General features: G+C 40.9%; 1 protein-coding gene across 1 annotated transcript in view; it reads left to right on the top strand.

Moving 5' to 3' along the window:
• The window catches only part of gbe1b (glucan (1,4-alpha-), branching enzyme 1b), a 96,865-nt gene that overhangs the window by 25,636 nt on the left and 56,520 nt on the right, over nt 1-14,709 (top strand). Inside the window, exons 5-8 of the mRNA XM_031863499.1 lie at nt 61-196; nt 3,420-3,510; nt 5,032-5,241; nt 14,516-14,631. Of these exons, the coding sequence (XP_031719359.1) occupies nt 61-196; nt 3,420-3,510; nt 5,032-5,241; nt 14,516-14,631 (553 nt within the window). The remainder of the gene's footprint in view (nt 1-60; nt 197-3,419; nt 3,511-5,031; nt 5,242-14,515; nt 14,632-14,709) is intronic.

The raw sequence follows: 14,709 nt of genomic DNA, 5'->3' as shown, positions 1-14,709 counted from the left end.
TTTTTTTTTTTTTTTTTTTTTTTTTTTTTTTTTTTTTTTTTTTTTTTGTTTCCTCTCCAGCAAATCCACCCTCGGCCAAAGAAGCCCACGAGCCTGAGAATATACGAGGCCCACGTGGGCATCGCTTCACCGGAGGGAAAGGTCGCCTCGTACACCAACTTCACGACCAACGTGCTGCCTCGTATAAAAGACCTGGGTAAGAAAACGAGGCCACATCAGATTATTCTCTTCCCTTTTGGCATCCCCTCTTATTTCGTTGGCTACTCAAGTCTGCAAAAAAGCGCACAGCAATCATCCTGCTGTGATCCTCTTCATCTGAGTGTCAGTGAGAGCTTTTGTTGACTCAACTTGAGAACATTTTCTGTCTTTTCTCGCCAAGAACAGAGAGGAAGTGAAGCATTGAGGTGATCAAATCCGAGCCAGCAATGTGGTTGGGAAAATACTAGTTGAGGGGGTTCGTCGAGAGCCATTTCTTATAACTGCCAGTGTCTTGTGCCATCACTGTCAACACTGGTCCATAACTGTTCCTCCAGTAGCAGTGTTTTCAGTGGCAGACCTGTCACTCTCCCTTTGCTCAAAGCCGCATCAGCAAGTCAACATCCTGTTTACTGGCATGCCCTGGAGGGATCACTGACCGTTGGACAGGGTTTTGTAAAGAGGGCTCCACAACACCAGTCGCACACCACACAGCAGATATGGCTCTGAAACCGACAAGTTATTCCTTTTCTCCTTTCTTGACCTTGACTCCCACAGCCAATAAAAAAAATCTATTTGCCCGTTGTATCATTCAGTTAAACAAATACCATAAAGACGACCTCTAACGTATATTATCATAAACCGTCACAACTAGTTTGCTGTCAATAAATTCAACAGTATTCTTTGTACAGCACTATTATCAGCTCTCCGTTCAGTGCTGACTCTCTTCTCATTTGTTTGTTCAGATTAATTCAGTATAACCCTCAGAGGTTTTTGGTCGCCTGGACTCGACCGTGGGCTTATTGATCGTTTGTAACTCTGGTTAAATGTCAGTGGCCATTGCAGCTGTCTCAGTTTAACTAAATAGGACAATTTATTTATTGGATATTGTCATATGAGTCAACGTGGTAAAAGATTCACAATGTGTGTAAGTCAATAAATTTAGTTTAGTACAGCCTTGCTTGTGCTTTAATATATGAACCGAACAGTCTGGGTTTTTTTCCATAGGCTACTTGAATTTCCTGTGACGGTGAAACAAATATTCATTAGGTGACTGACTATTAATGCTACTACATTTCCCTTCATCTCTAAGACAATATGTATCACAGCTTTGTGTAATTAGTATAGCGGACAGAGGTCATGTGGTAAAAGACTTGAAATTATGAGACATTTTGGTAGGATTTAAATTTTTCCCCCAATTTAAAAAAAAAAAAAAAAATAAATAAATAATAATAATTTAAGAGGTGAATTGCTCTGCTTAAATAGTTTGCAAAATGTGAAACATTAATTATTTTATTAATAATGAAATTGTAAATGTTCAATGCTATTAAGTGTGATTTTTAGCTATGCTAGCAGCGCGGCTTTATTAAAGGAAATGCTGGAAGCCTGTTGGTCCAGCACAAATTGTATTTCTTTTAATTTGCCTTAAAAATATATATTTTTCTAGTTGGTCTGAAAACATGTGATTGAAAAAAAAAAAAAAAACATTCAGATTTGGCTACCCATCTATGTCGCATGCAGGTTCATTTGAACCCATCCGAGTGTCTCAACCCACTGCCTAAGAACAACCTTTCTTTTTCTCACAATCCATTCAGAGCGTACTGGGCTTCTTTCAGGAGAAAGGCTTAAAGGTGCTAAAACAGGGTTTCAGGCAGAGAGTCAATACAAGAATGTTCAAACAGACCATGTGAGGAAAGTAGTTTGTTCTTTGAACATTAAAGCATGTAAATATGTCCTAGTATGAACCCAAAATACAAGTATTAAACTGAAAATGAGTATATGTCCTCTTTAAAATTATACTTTTCAACAAATGTTTAATTTTCATCAAATGCTAAAAAATATATCTTTCCCTTCATGACTACATTTTAGGACTTGAGGATGATGTCCATATTGTTGCTTACTGCTACGATGAAGATTAGTTCTACTCCAAAGAAATATCAATAAATGTGCTTCGACTTGTGAGCAACTTGCTCGTTCTCATTCCACATGTGAATTATTAACTGCAATGTGTGATGCATTTAACAACTTAACTTATGGTAAAGAGCGAGATTAAAAAGTGACTTTAACCTTAAGGAACAGATCCCCGTGTCTGTTTGCAATTCTGCTCGTATGAGCTGTGGCATCATTTTGCATTGAAATACAGCCTTCTGCACTGCCATTAAAAGGCACAGATATGACTGGCACAGAAAACCAGGAGCAATCTGATAAATGCTGTTTCCTTGGTTGTGTCATCATGTTTAGTGAGAAAGGGAACTGTCAGAGTGAATGCTGTCAAAGAATCTACCGGAGGGAAGCTGCACAATGGGATTCTACAGGAGGCTAAACTCCACCGTCTCTAGTGACGGTTGCCTTTGCCTGCCATTTCCTTGACAGAGTGTGTGTGTGTGTGTGTGTGTGTGTGTGTGTGTGTGTGTGTGTGTGTGTGTGTGTGTGTGTGTGTGTGTGTGTGTGAATATAAAAAAGAGAAACTTCCTCTCACCCCAGTGCTTTGTCACACCCCTTTTTTTTTTTTTTTCTTCTCTCTCGCTCTCTCGCTCTCTCTCTCTCTCTAGCCTGAAAAGCAATATAAATAAATAAATGTGCTCCACACAACAGTGCAAAACCGCAGGGCTTCCCTCTGGAGTGCTCAGTGGCAGTTTAAAAGCCTGTTGTTCTCTTATTCATAGAAGCAGTTGTCGTAGGTCGTTTGGAAATGTTGTACATGACCTCCTGACTCTGATAGCTGGTGTTTCCCTGTAGCCACGGCTTGTCTTCGGGGTACTTGTGTCAAAAAGGAAAATGCCTGGAGCTCACATATACAGTATGACTGTCACGGGTCAAATGGTATTGAGTCCTAATGTTTCCAGATCATTCAACAGTAGAGACTTTTTCAGGTAATGTTTTCAGTGTCCAGAAATGTCGTCTTGTTTTATCCTGCGTATCCAACCAAACCCACACGCATCATTAGAATATTTACATTTTTAATTGATGTTTGGAATTGTGTACTAAGCAGCTGGTGTTATTTTCAGAGGAATCATAAGAAAAGAGAAGATGGCAAGAGTGAGGCTATCCTAACAGACCGGATGTGATGCTCTCAGCAACACAGAAGCACCAGGATGTCGGGCTACATTGTTTCATGCTGCATACCTGAAGTGTTTTACATAAATTAGACAAAAGGCAGTTCAATCATCTGGTAGGAAAGCCAAAAGATCTTTTTGAAATATCCCTCCTCCCTCTGTGTGCAGGTTACAACTGTATTCAGCTGATGGCAATCATGGAGCACGCCTACTATGCGAGCTTTGGATATCAGGTTACGAGTTTCTTTGCTGCTTCCAGGTAAATGCTTGTCAATTTCACAGTATGATACATGTGTTATTACATGTTTATATAGAAGGCTCTATTATTTAAAAAAAGTGTTAAGTGCATTTAAATTTGCACTTAAATTTGTAATTGCTACGGGTTTTAATTATACAAACACAAATTTTGGTTGTATTATAGTCAACATGTTCTCATCATTAGTCATTCAATTTATTTGCACTCTAATTATGTCGGCAACATGCGATCACGAGTTCAGCATTGCCTTGCCAGAAGATATTGTTTGTGGTCTTTTTTTAGTCTTTTATTGAGAAAAATGTGACGCGATAAATCCTTTCAGCTCAACCAGGACCAAAATGTTCTGTAATCCCTTCTAAGATTAAAATTTGGAGGCATATTAATTTCTGTGTCACATGTCGTTTACACTTCATCATTTGCAGTATCTGTCCTTTTTAATGCAAATAGTTTTAGAGAAATTGGTGTTTGTTGGGAGGGTTGAATGAGTAACTTCACAGCATCATGAGAACAAAACTGAGCAAGCAACTTACCACTTCATAGAAATGGTCACCTTGAATCAGGGTTGGGAAGTCTGACACCAACAATAATCTCTCTGTAAATACATTTGCTGTTAATCCAGACAGTGGAGGGAGTCTTAGATAAAGGTGGACTAGTCTGAGTATTTATCCTCTCCTGGAGATCGCTCCTCCCTTGCTTAGAGTAGAGCATAAACCCAAAGTGTAATTTCACCCATGATTGATCTCTCGGTGTCATTTAAAACCGGAGCGGTCGAATACCAGGAAGCCGGGTAATACTGTCTCGATGTGTCCTGTTTTGAAAAGGAAGCTGATATAATGATAGCAGGAAGGGCAGCTGGGACGTTATTGGACAATATGATGAGTGTACACAAAGATATGCGTGTGTTTGTATACGGCGGTGTGTGTGTGTATACATACAAACAGTTGTCTTGTTTATGACCCTTTTAAATGGTATTAAAGGACTGTCGAAGTGTTAGAATATTATACAAAACTATCAAATAACTAAATCCTACGGTGTGGTTGGACTGTATGATCTTTAGATAAATGATCCGAGAAGATTATGTTTGTGAAATAGTGTGCCGCTCAATAGTCTTGTTGTTATTTAAATCACAAGACACATTCTAATGAAAATGGTAATTTAGTGTGTGCCCTTGCACTTTCTCTTAAACCGTAGACCGGTTGTCACTGTGATGATAATTTAAGGAAAAATAAACTCAACGTCAAGGACGTTTTTTTTGTTCATGGTCATCACCTTGCACAAGTCACAAGGTTTTTGTTTTTTTCTTTTTTTGGAGGGTGATAAGTTATGGTCTAGTTTGGGCGTTACAAATAGACTGAGAGGTTTGTTGTTGTGAGGACAGTTGGTCCATTATTCCTCAAAGGGATGTTATGACATTTTGACTTGGTGATTTGGGGTTCTCATTAGGATTTGGTTGAGTTAGATTTAGGCCATGAAATATAAAAGGGTTCAGGACTAATACTAATATGTGCGTGTGTGTGTTTCTAGTCGGTACGGTACCCCAGAAGAGCTGAAGGAGATGATAGATGTGGCTCATTCAATGGGCATCGTGGTGCTGCTGGATGTCGTTCACAGCCACGCCTCGCAGAACACCGAGGACGGCCTGAACTGCTTTGATGGCTCCGACTCGTGTTTCTTCCACTCTCCACCCAGGGGGGAGCACAGCCTGTGGGGCAGCCGCCTCTTCAACTACTCCAGGTATTAACTGTCTGGTTCCACTTTTCTGTGTTTGCATCAATCCATCACTCTGTGATGTACTGTATGTATGGATATAGCTTACAGTTATTAACAGGGTGCATCTTCAAAGAAAGATACATCAGATATCTGTTAATCACGATTGAAGGAGAAATTTCTTCATGCTACCACCTACGGTACCTCAAGATTCAAGCTTATTTTATTGTCATTGTACAACTCGGTTGGGCAAAGTAATGTAGTTGTAGTCCCTTGATGCTACATAAGAAAAACAAAAAATAAGAACGCTTTTTTTCTTTTTTTTTTTTTTTCTTTTTTTTTTTTTTAAAATGGTGTCTCGCAGCCTGAGGAAAGATGCTGCTCTCTAGTCTGGTGGTATGGCAGCGAATGCTTCTGTATCACTTGCCAGACGGCAGCAGGGTGAGCAGGCTGGGGCTGGGGCGGGTATAAACAAGTTTTAGCATTAAGTTCATTGGCATCAAAATATGTTGTGCAATGATAAACAACATATTTGTGGATGTGCATGATGCATATGGTCAAAACATGATTGTCAAGTCATTAAGGTTTACCTTTTAAAAACAAGGCTGATGAACGAGCACTAGGGTTTTAGGGGTTCTGAATTTGAAAGAAAAATGTATAAGCAACATATGAAGAGGTTGATAAATGAGGCCAAATGGGAGCTGACATACCGCTATTTGTATTTTCTCAGACCATCTGATACAGCATGATGTGCTGAAGGTCAAAAGCAAGACATGATCTCAAAATGACAGATTGCGTCTCTCACCAAAATGGCCATGCAGTCAGGTTCACTGTTAATCTGATATTCCTCAGGCGTAGAGTGGCCTATTAATGGTGAATGTAAGTTTCCTCAAATGCTCTTGATTTTACCCTTTACACATTCGGCCAGACAGGTGTTGAATTTTAATCGTTGTGAATAATGATTGGATGTTGCAGCGTTGGCAGGTTTTGGTAGTGATCACATTTTCCGCTAATTACAAAAGTGTAAGGAAATACATGAAAGGCCTGAAGTCGGCCGCCTCTGCTGGTGCTTAGTGTACACCAAAACTATTGATTGGTGTTGTTGTTGTTGTATAGGCTCTGTTAATTAAGTGTCTCTCTTCTTGCCTCTGTACCCAGAAAATGATCCTAGAGCACATTAAAGAGGAACCGGCACTGTTGAGTCTATCAAATGCTTTCTTTTTTTAACTGGCTTTTAATAACTGTGTTTCGTGTGCAGTAGTTTCCAATGCATTCTACCATGTTTAGTGTTGGGCATTCTGGCTATAATAAGGGAACAAGGTTCTTCTTTCATTACTTATTGAACTCGCCTCATATCCGCAGCACTCATTAGACACAGTGCAGACATATGCCACGACTGGGAGGCATATGAGGAGTCATTTGTAAAAGCCCTAAGGAGCGCCGCAATGTCATAGCCAGTTCATTTGTCTTCTCTGCCGCTCACAGGTTGTTTGGACGTGTCGGTTTGTGTCGAGCTTTTCTGCTACTCCCTTAGGAAGGAAATGAACCTCAGAGGCAAGCCACGATCCTGGTGTGAAACACGGGCTGTTTTTAATCAAGCAGCCCTGCTATCAGCCATCACAGTCCGACCATGATGTTCTTATTAGGTTGACAGAAGCTGACTGATACTGGCTATTGGAGCAGAGATGTATTTTCCTTGTTGCTGCCTCTTCTGCTCCGCTTCTACTTCTGCATCTTTATCAAAGAGCACCTTTTTTTGTTTTTTTTTCCCTTTTTTTTTTTCTAGTTTGTACGCGTTTCTCTTCAACTTTCCCTCATAAAAAATTCAGCTCAGTCTGAAGTGAATGGTGTTTAGATGGATGCCTGCTATCCAGTTGTTAACTTGAGTTGCCTCTGAGTCATTTGCATTTGAGGACACATACTGCAGACGCTTGCCCTCGCTGCTGATCCTAGAGCTGGTGTATGTCGGGAGGTTCTTGGCACCTCAGTATTAAAAGTAGCTTGTACTTCCAATTACTAAATAGCTTGTTTGCAATCATGGGACTATTATGACGAGCAATTTTCAGATGGAGGGCAGGAAGTGAAGAACCTATATACTGTGCGAATTGGAAATGGAGCAAGGTGAATACATAAAAGGGTTGGTTGAACCTGCACGCAGCAGTTGTCGCAAGTAAATAGAAACATATTGGAAATGATCCCTACAAAATGATGAAGAGCAACCATTTTTTTTTTTATTCACACAACTTGACTGTTTTGCCTGGTGTGGAGGCGATCAACTTTACAAATGACCTCGTTCTCTAGACCTCCTCCTACACAGCTTGCAAGATGAAGGTGTACAAGAATCTGAAGGCTTACAGCTGTTTCGTTAGATAGCTAGTTAGCTGCCGGGATAGCTAGCTACGACTGCAAAACATCACACAAACGCCACAGGGTGATATTATCACAGATGTGTCTGGCTATGTTTGTGTTTTTTGTTGGTGTTTTTCTCAATATCTTTATGCGGGAGAAAGCTAGTTTGCTTATCTACTGGGAGATTTGTTTTTAGCGATGCGAGCTACCCGGGCAAAAATAAGATGGCAGTCGTTCAATGGTACTTTGGTTTCATTTGGTGTACCACGATGGTCTTTTTTTTTTTTTTTTTTTTTTTTTTTTTTTTTTTTTTTTTTTTTTTTTGGTCAGTTTTAGCTAGCTATGTAGTTAGGAAAATTACTCTCACTTCTGTGTCACAACTATTTTCGTGACTCGAAAGTAGCCCTTGTTTTTCCCCGATTTGATCGGTTGGAACAGCCGTAAACGGCGTAAACCATGGGCGTTATTGCTGCAGTATTGAACCTGCCTCCAGTTGCCTGCCCTCCATCTGGAAAGCCCGCCAATGTGTGATGTCTTCTGCAAAGAACCTATAGTTAAATTCGATGAATAGTTTGAGTATAATGGTGGGAAAGGTAATAAATCCTTTGCTTAAAGCTGTGTTTTGAGCTGAAACGTTCTAAATGCCCTTGAAACTTCAAAATATATATTGTTTTTATATCAATTGACTGTCTGATGAAGAATTTTTAAACTCCTAAACTTATAGGGATGTAGAGTTTAAGTGAATGTACAAATGATGCACGGGGCTCTTGATGTGATAAGCAGAAACGAACCAGGGGAAATTTGCATTATTTTTTTACCGGCTGTTTCCGTCATAAACCTTTTTTTAAAATGTCAAAGTCACCTTGAGACAGTGACCGAGCCCATGGTTCGGCGTGTAGGGGGCTGGCAGCCAGGGAAGCCGAGCCTGTCTGCAGATCAGGGCCCTCAGATGTGAGAGTTCTAAGAAGCTTGATGTGGGCTTGTTCTGTAATCCCCTCCACCTCTCTCAGGATCATTTGCATCCATTTTTCATCAATCTTTGTGTGAATTCTTAAGATATGAAAAATAGGCCCAGGGCCAGGCTTTTGAAAACTCTTTAACTCTTCTGCGTGTTCTCATGCTGAGACCGACCCTGTGTTTGAGGACTGAGGAGCAATAATTCTCCCTTTGACAAGATTATTCTATGCGTGTCTCTTTTTTATTGCGTTCAAATAATTGTTAATGATGTGTGCATGGGGCAATATAAATAGTGAATATTTCTGTGCCTGTGTGCCGCTGATGATCCTAAATGAATGAGGACCAAAAATAGCTTATAGATATTCACTAAATGAGATTAGCACTGCTTAGATTGTAAGTATATTCTACAGCGTGAGACCTCAAATAAGGCAGTGTCACATAATATAGGTTCTATGATGTATAATGTAATGCTTAATCCATTGATCCATTGAAGTATGCTTTTTTTCAATCCATGTACAATGACTCCCATTTAAAAACCTGCCATATAGGTTTCATTACTACAAACTACTGTCATGTATAGTAGTTTAGTCTTTGTTTTACAGTACACTTAAACATACCTTTAAAAAAAAAACAAAAAAAAAAACATCAGTTTTCCTAGGCATGGTGTTTGACAGAGTGAGATCTGTCTTTATCAGCTGTTGAGCCTACAGTATGCCGGCTGTATTTTTGAAATCCTGAAATTCTAAAATAACAGTATTGTACACAAGGGGAGACATGTAGGGAAGCAACGAATCATCCTGCTGATAAATGACAGGCTTTTATTTTAAAGAAACGGAGCAGAAACCATCACAAAGGAAACGAAACAAAAAAACGACCTCCCTTTTAGAGCATCTACGTTTTTATATACTTGGGCCAACTTTGCACTATACTTCGGGCCTGGCAACTGCCTGATCAATCAATAAACTCAAACTTGAAATGTCAACTCAAGTATTGAGTCAAGTATTTAAGACCCATGAGTTATTTCCCCTGCCCCATCAAGTCACACAGCAAGGGGAAAAGCTGTTTTTCCCCTCTGGTGAGCTCCAGCTAATGAGCTCAGCTTAGCTGTAGGCGTGCATGGTGGCTGGTTGGGGCTGCCTGTAGTGCTTCCAGTAGGTGTTGGATGGAGCCAGTGGGTAGGAACTTAGCAGCTCTGCACCGTCGAACCCCTCAGCCCCTTAAAACTATCTGACAAATTGCAGAAAAGTACCATGGAGCTAATATGTGCAAAGAACTCTCTGAAACACAAAAATGAACAGTCAAATGGAATAAATAATCTACGTCTTAAACACACATTTTATAGAGTGTAGACTGCAGAGAAAATGCATATTTTGGCTGTCGACATCTTGGTTGTTTTTTTTTAATGTCGCTATGTTTTTTTTTTTTTTTTGTTTTTTTTTGCAACCAGAAGAGACAAGAGAGGTTAAAGCTAAGTATGCCTTCAACCGAACGCTGAATAAGACATTTTTAGGCAACGAAAACGGTAACATTACGTTTCATGAACTGGAAACACACTGCAAAAGGGATAAAGTTGTTCGATGAATATACGGACAACACCCACACTGCACAACGCTGTGACAGTGTAACCTGCTTTATTGTCTACTTGACTCTAAATGGGACCACCATTTCCAAAAGAACATCATGTTGTATTAAAGAAACTAGTTATTGGAACCATAAACTCAATGTTTACTGAGGTAGTAGATCAAGTGAGAAGTAGTGTCATTGTCTCATAGAATTCAATGCAACCGGAGGTGTCGCCCCCCCTGCTGGCTGTTAGAAAAAAAAAATGCAAGTTTAAGGTATTTTCGCATCGGCCTCATTTTCAGAATCGGATGTTGCTGCCTGGGTTCATCAAACAAGGTGCATTGCTCACCTAGGGGCCGTTGTCGTGCTCTGTGTGGACATGGTGCCTGCTGTGGCTCGTCCCCCCTCCTCTACTTTAACAACCCCAGGGACTGTTATTCCCCTCAGCTAAGCCTGTAAGGCTGCACTTTCCCTCAAGACTCACTGCCAGGTTCTGGCCCACCTCTTTTTTTTTTTTTTTTTTTTTTTTTTTTTTTTTTGTGTAATTAACCAATGCCAAGTGTGCCACGACTAAAACATGGTCCACTGGAGAAAACTCCAATGGGGCAGAGTTTGTCTGCCACACAAGTACAAGGTGATACTAATTATAGGGTGCTAAACCTACAAACAGTCTCACAGGCAGCAGAGTATCTCTCCCAGTATGCCAAGCGAAAGCAGCTAGCTGCCAGGCAACCTAAGGAATGCCAGACAAACAGCAGATATCTGACACAAAGCACAGCAATACAGGGACAATCTGTCAGGCAGCTAGATGAGAGTTTAGCCAGCGAGGCAGCCAGCATCACCAGACTGCCTGCAGGGCTGCTCAACAATGCGGTGCGAAATATCAACACGTATTTCTTACACATGTCCAGCAAAAGGCGCACATTTGCATTTTAAGACCAACACATAGCTGATCGGCTGATTGAACCATGTTTTACTGGACAGTGGCTTATTTGATGAAACGTGATTAAAATGTCTACCTTTTAGTCACAAATGTAATAAAAAAAATACATTATACAACATCAACAAGTTATATGCGTGAAGACTTTTTAGTGCATATGTGTATTTAATGTACCCACAAGCTGGATGAATAATTCCATGATTGAATAAATAAATAAATCAAGCCTCAACCTAGAAATGTGAATTTATTGCAGGTGTCTCTCCTGTCAATGTCTCTGTCCCGGACGCATTAATGGCTTCGGGGATTGGAGAAAAGTTTGAAATGCGTTAAATGAGACACCTTATTTGTCCTTTTTGGTCCAACAAATGCACACCATCAATCAGGCTGTCGAGCATTGTTGTTTGAGCATCACACTTCGTGTGGAATGACCTGTCAGCTCCCTAAATTTATTTGGTCTTATCTGCGGCTTACCTGTGACGTTGTGAAAACGGGGACTTAAATCTTTCTCTCTCTCTCCCATCACGACGCGTTGCCTTGACCCCTTATGCAAAGTTGACTTCTAGAGGCACGGCATGATTCCGTATCTGCTCTGCTGCCAACGGAACCCAAATACCATAGTATGGGTCAGAGTCATGTTCAGCTTGAGGAGGAAATGAGCTCTGATAAGGAGCAACTATGATGTAGAAAGAAAAAAAAAAAGTATATTATTTGAATTGACTTTGTAGCAGTGTGTTCGTGCAGGTAAAACAACAGTACGTATGATAGATGACCTTATCGTACTCTACAAGCAGCAATATCAAAGCTTTACTCTGTTAGTGCTCCCTAACCAGGTTTCGCTATCATTGCTGAGCTTTAGCATGAGGACGGTGTAATATGCAATTTGCTTTTGTATTAACACCACAGGCCGAGTGATAACTTCATTGAACTGCATAGATAAGCGGTGTGTTGCATCGGGTATAGAGATCTAACTTTCCCACTGTAATTGGACTTGATGATGAATGGCATTGTGGGTCCTAATGTGGCAGTATGGTTTCATCTTGGGGCCTCTGGCTCTCACTGGCTATTATCTCCCTCCCGTGAGGGTACATTGTGTCTGAGCCTTTGTTGGCTCTGCGCAGTGGAGTGGAGGACCTAATCTATTTATCACAGGGTCTGCGTGACCACCCAGCCAGGCTGCTATATCGGATCATACCAGGCTCCCTTGTGCTCTTCCTCAAGGGAAGGAAGAAGCGCCGATGTAACATGCAGCTTCACACCTGTCAAACAATGCTGAGGTTGATCATCCCTGAGGAATGGAGCACAGAAGGCAATGCATTTAAATGTATCTTTGAGTCATGGCCTACCTGGACAAAAATATCTGGGATTTTGTCTTTCACCAAAGAGGATGTAATCCTCAGCATTTTATTGTTTGAAGATTCAGGGGATGAAACGGATATACGACTTTAAGCAGAGGTATTGTTGAGAACAATGAATGTCTGGTGTTTGGATGGACTTTTGTTGAGATATTATCGAAGGGTCATTGAAGCATGAATCTGGGACTCCTCACTGCTTCAACTGTTTTGTGACATGAGGAAATTGCATCATTGAAGCAAGAAATGTTGAACTGCCCCTCAGTGTGTGTGTGTGAAGTCCCAACTAACAAAAAAACCCCAAATGAAATTCAATGCCTAACTTTTTTTAATTCAGGGACTGAATGAGGTTTGTAAACTGCTACTGTAAATATAGAGAGATATTACATTCCAGAAGTAAGAGAACCTCACTCAATATCATATTTACATTTTTAATTATGGAATTTACTAAAACTTCAGCTTTACGATTACCTTTGTTGAACAGGATGTTTTGCGGTCCACTCCATTTGAGATGGTAAATCTTCTAAATGTTTCTGTTGTTGGTGTATTTAACGAACACAAATCCAACAAGTCCAAGACCATTGCAAGTAAGACTTCACCACCTCGACATGTCATGTTGTATTGTTTTGAATGCTATTGTTTTATTAAATCCTTACGAATAAATTGTTGACAAATGATTTAACTTTGTCGTAATCATGAAGGATCCAGTTTATAAGAGCAAGTGCTGTAGTACAGGAGTTCTCAATCACGGGACCTTCAGGGAATTCCAGTGGATCCACTCTAGAGGTGAGACCGATGCCAGTAAGAGTGACTATTCTGATCACTGGTTACACTTCCTCCTCAAACTGTATGTTAGTTGACAACTATAGAATTCTGGTCTTAATCATATCTAACAACCAAAATATTTTCAGATGGATGTCCCTGAAATCTTATCAAGTGGGGGTCCTAGTAGATAGACACAGGACATTGACTCTTTAGGGTATGGCTGGGAGGGGGCAGGACAATGTCCACATAGACGTTCTAAACTATAGATACCAGCTTCTTGCAAAAATAGAAAATATATCGTGTTTCTAGGTATAGTGTATATCTACATTCAGGTACACTATGCACATATCAATACAGTCATTGTTGGAGCTGAGTGTACAGAGAGCATCTGAGTTGATGATGTCAGCCAAAGCAGAGACGGCAGTTCACATTTAATCAGCTGCTTTGGAGCATGGCATCGGTGGGTACAGTGTTTCATGCCTTGCTCATTACGCACACCGCATAGAGAGAACTAAATCCTGAGTTTTAACGCTTCCATGGCAACACGCCACTGAGCGGGAAAGAGGTGAGGTGCGTAGTGTACTTTGCCTTAAGTGGCTGCTCAGATCCAGATGACTCTCCCATCGCTCAGTCGGGAGCGGGAGCTATAGGGCCATTTATGGAATCCACCTTCTCCAGCCTCCGTCAACACAGTCCAGCCAACAGGCACGGAGGACATTTTCATGTTTGTAGAACACTGGGCAACAAAACCATCAAAACCCTGCCACAAGTTCTGCTTTTCATATTCAGATATTTTGTTGGTTTTGCTTATTTCTTGAGTATTTTCTCTCTCGCATGTAGGACAGAGGAGCTCGTCACACGTTGAATAGGGAAGCCAAAGCAAGTAGAAGCGTATGGTTCATTTCAATTCCCCTGCATGGTGTTTGTTTACCCAAGTGTAGCATGAAATCCTATCGGTTCAAATACCGGGGGATGGGCCTGGCTATGCTAAACGCTTGCTCAGTGGTCGCGCAAGTGGTCCGATGGAAATCGGAAAACTTTGATGCGAGCTGAAAGCCACTGATTTCTCATCCTGACACCCGGTTACGTGAAAGGCAGCGTCTCCTCTACAGTGTAGTTAATGAAAACACCATCTCCTGTCACTGACACTCCATCTCCAACATAATGGAGCTTTGGGTATCAATATGTGAATGTCCTGTAGCGGTGAAAATTAATCTCTGGTGCCTAAAGTGTATGATGAGATGTGTGAATAATTCACAGCTTCTTGTTTATCTGACCTTGTGTGTGTGTGTGTGTGTGTGTGTGTGTGTGTGTGTGTGTGTGTGTGTGTGTGTGTGTGTGTGTGTGTGTGTGCCCCCCCGTTTGTGTGTTTTGCTAGCTGGGAGGTGCTGCGGTTCCTACTGTCAAACCTGCGCTGGTGGATGGAGGAGTACTGCTTTGATGGCTTCAGATTTGATGGCATTACCTCCATGCTATACCATCACCATGGCATCGGTAAGGCTGGTTTGTGTGCATCTCATATTTCTGTGTGTGTGTGTGTGTGTGTGTGTGTGTGTGTGTGTGTGTGTGTGT

Source organism: Anarrhichthys ocellatus, unplaced genomic scaffold (genome assembly GCF_004355925.1).
Source record: "Anarrhichthys ocellatus isolate YVR2014 unplaced genomic scaffold, GSC_Weel_1.0 scaffold29, whole genome shotgun sequence".
Classification (NCBI taxonomy): Eukaryota; Metazoa; Chordata; class Actinopteri; order Perciformes; family Anarhichadidae; genus Anarrhichthys; species Anarrhichthys ocellatus.
The sequence above is the reverse complement of the archived record's forward strand: the minus strand, read 5'-3'. Positions and strand labels throughout refer to the sequence as shown.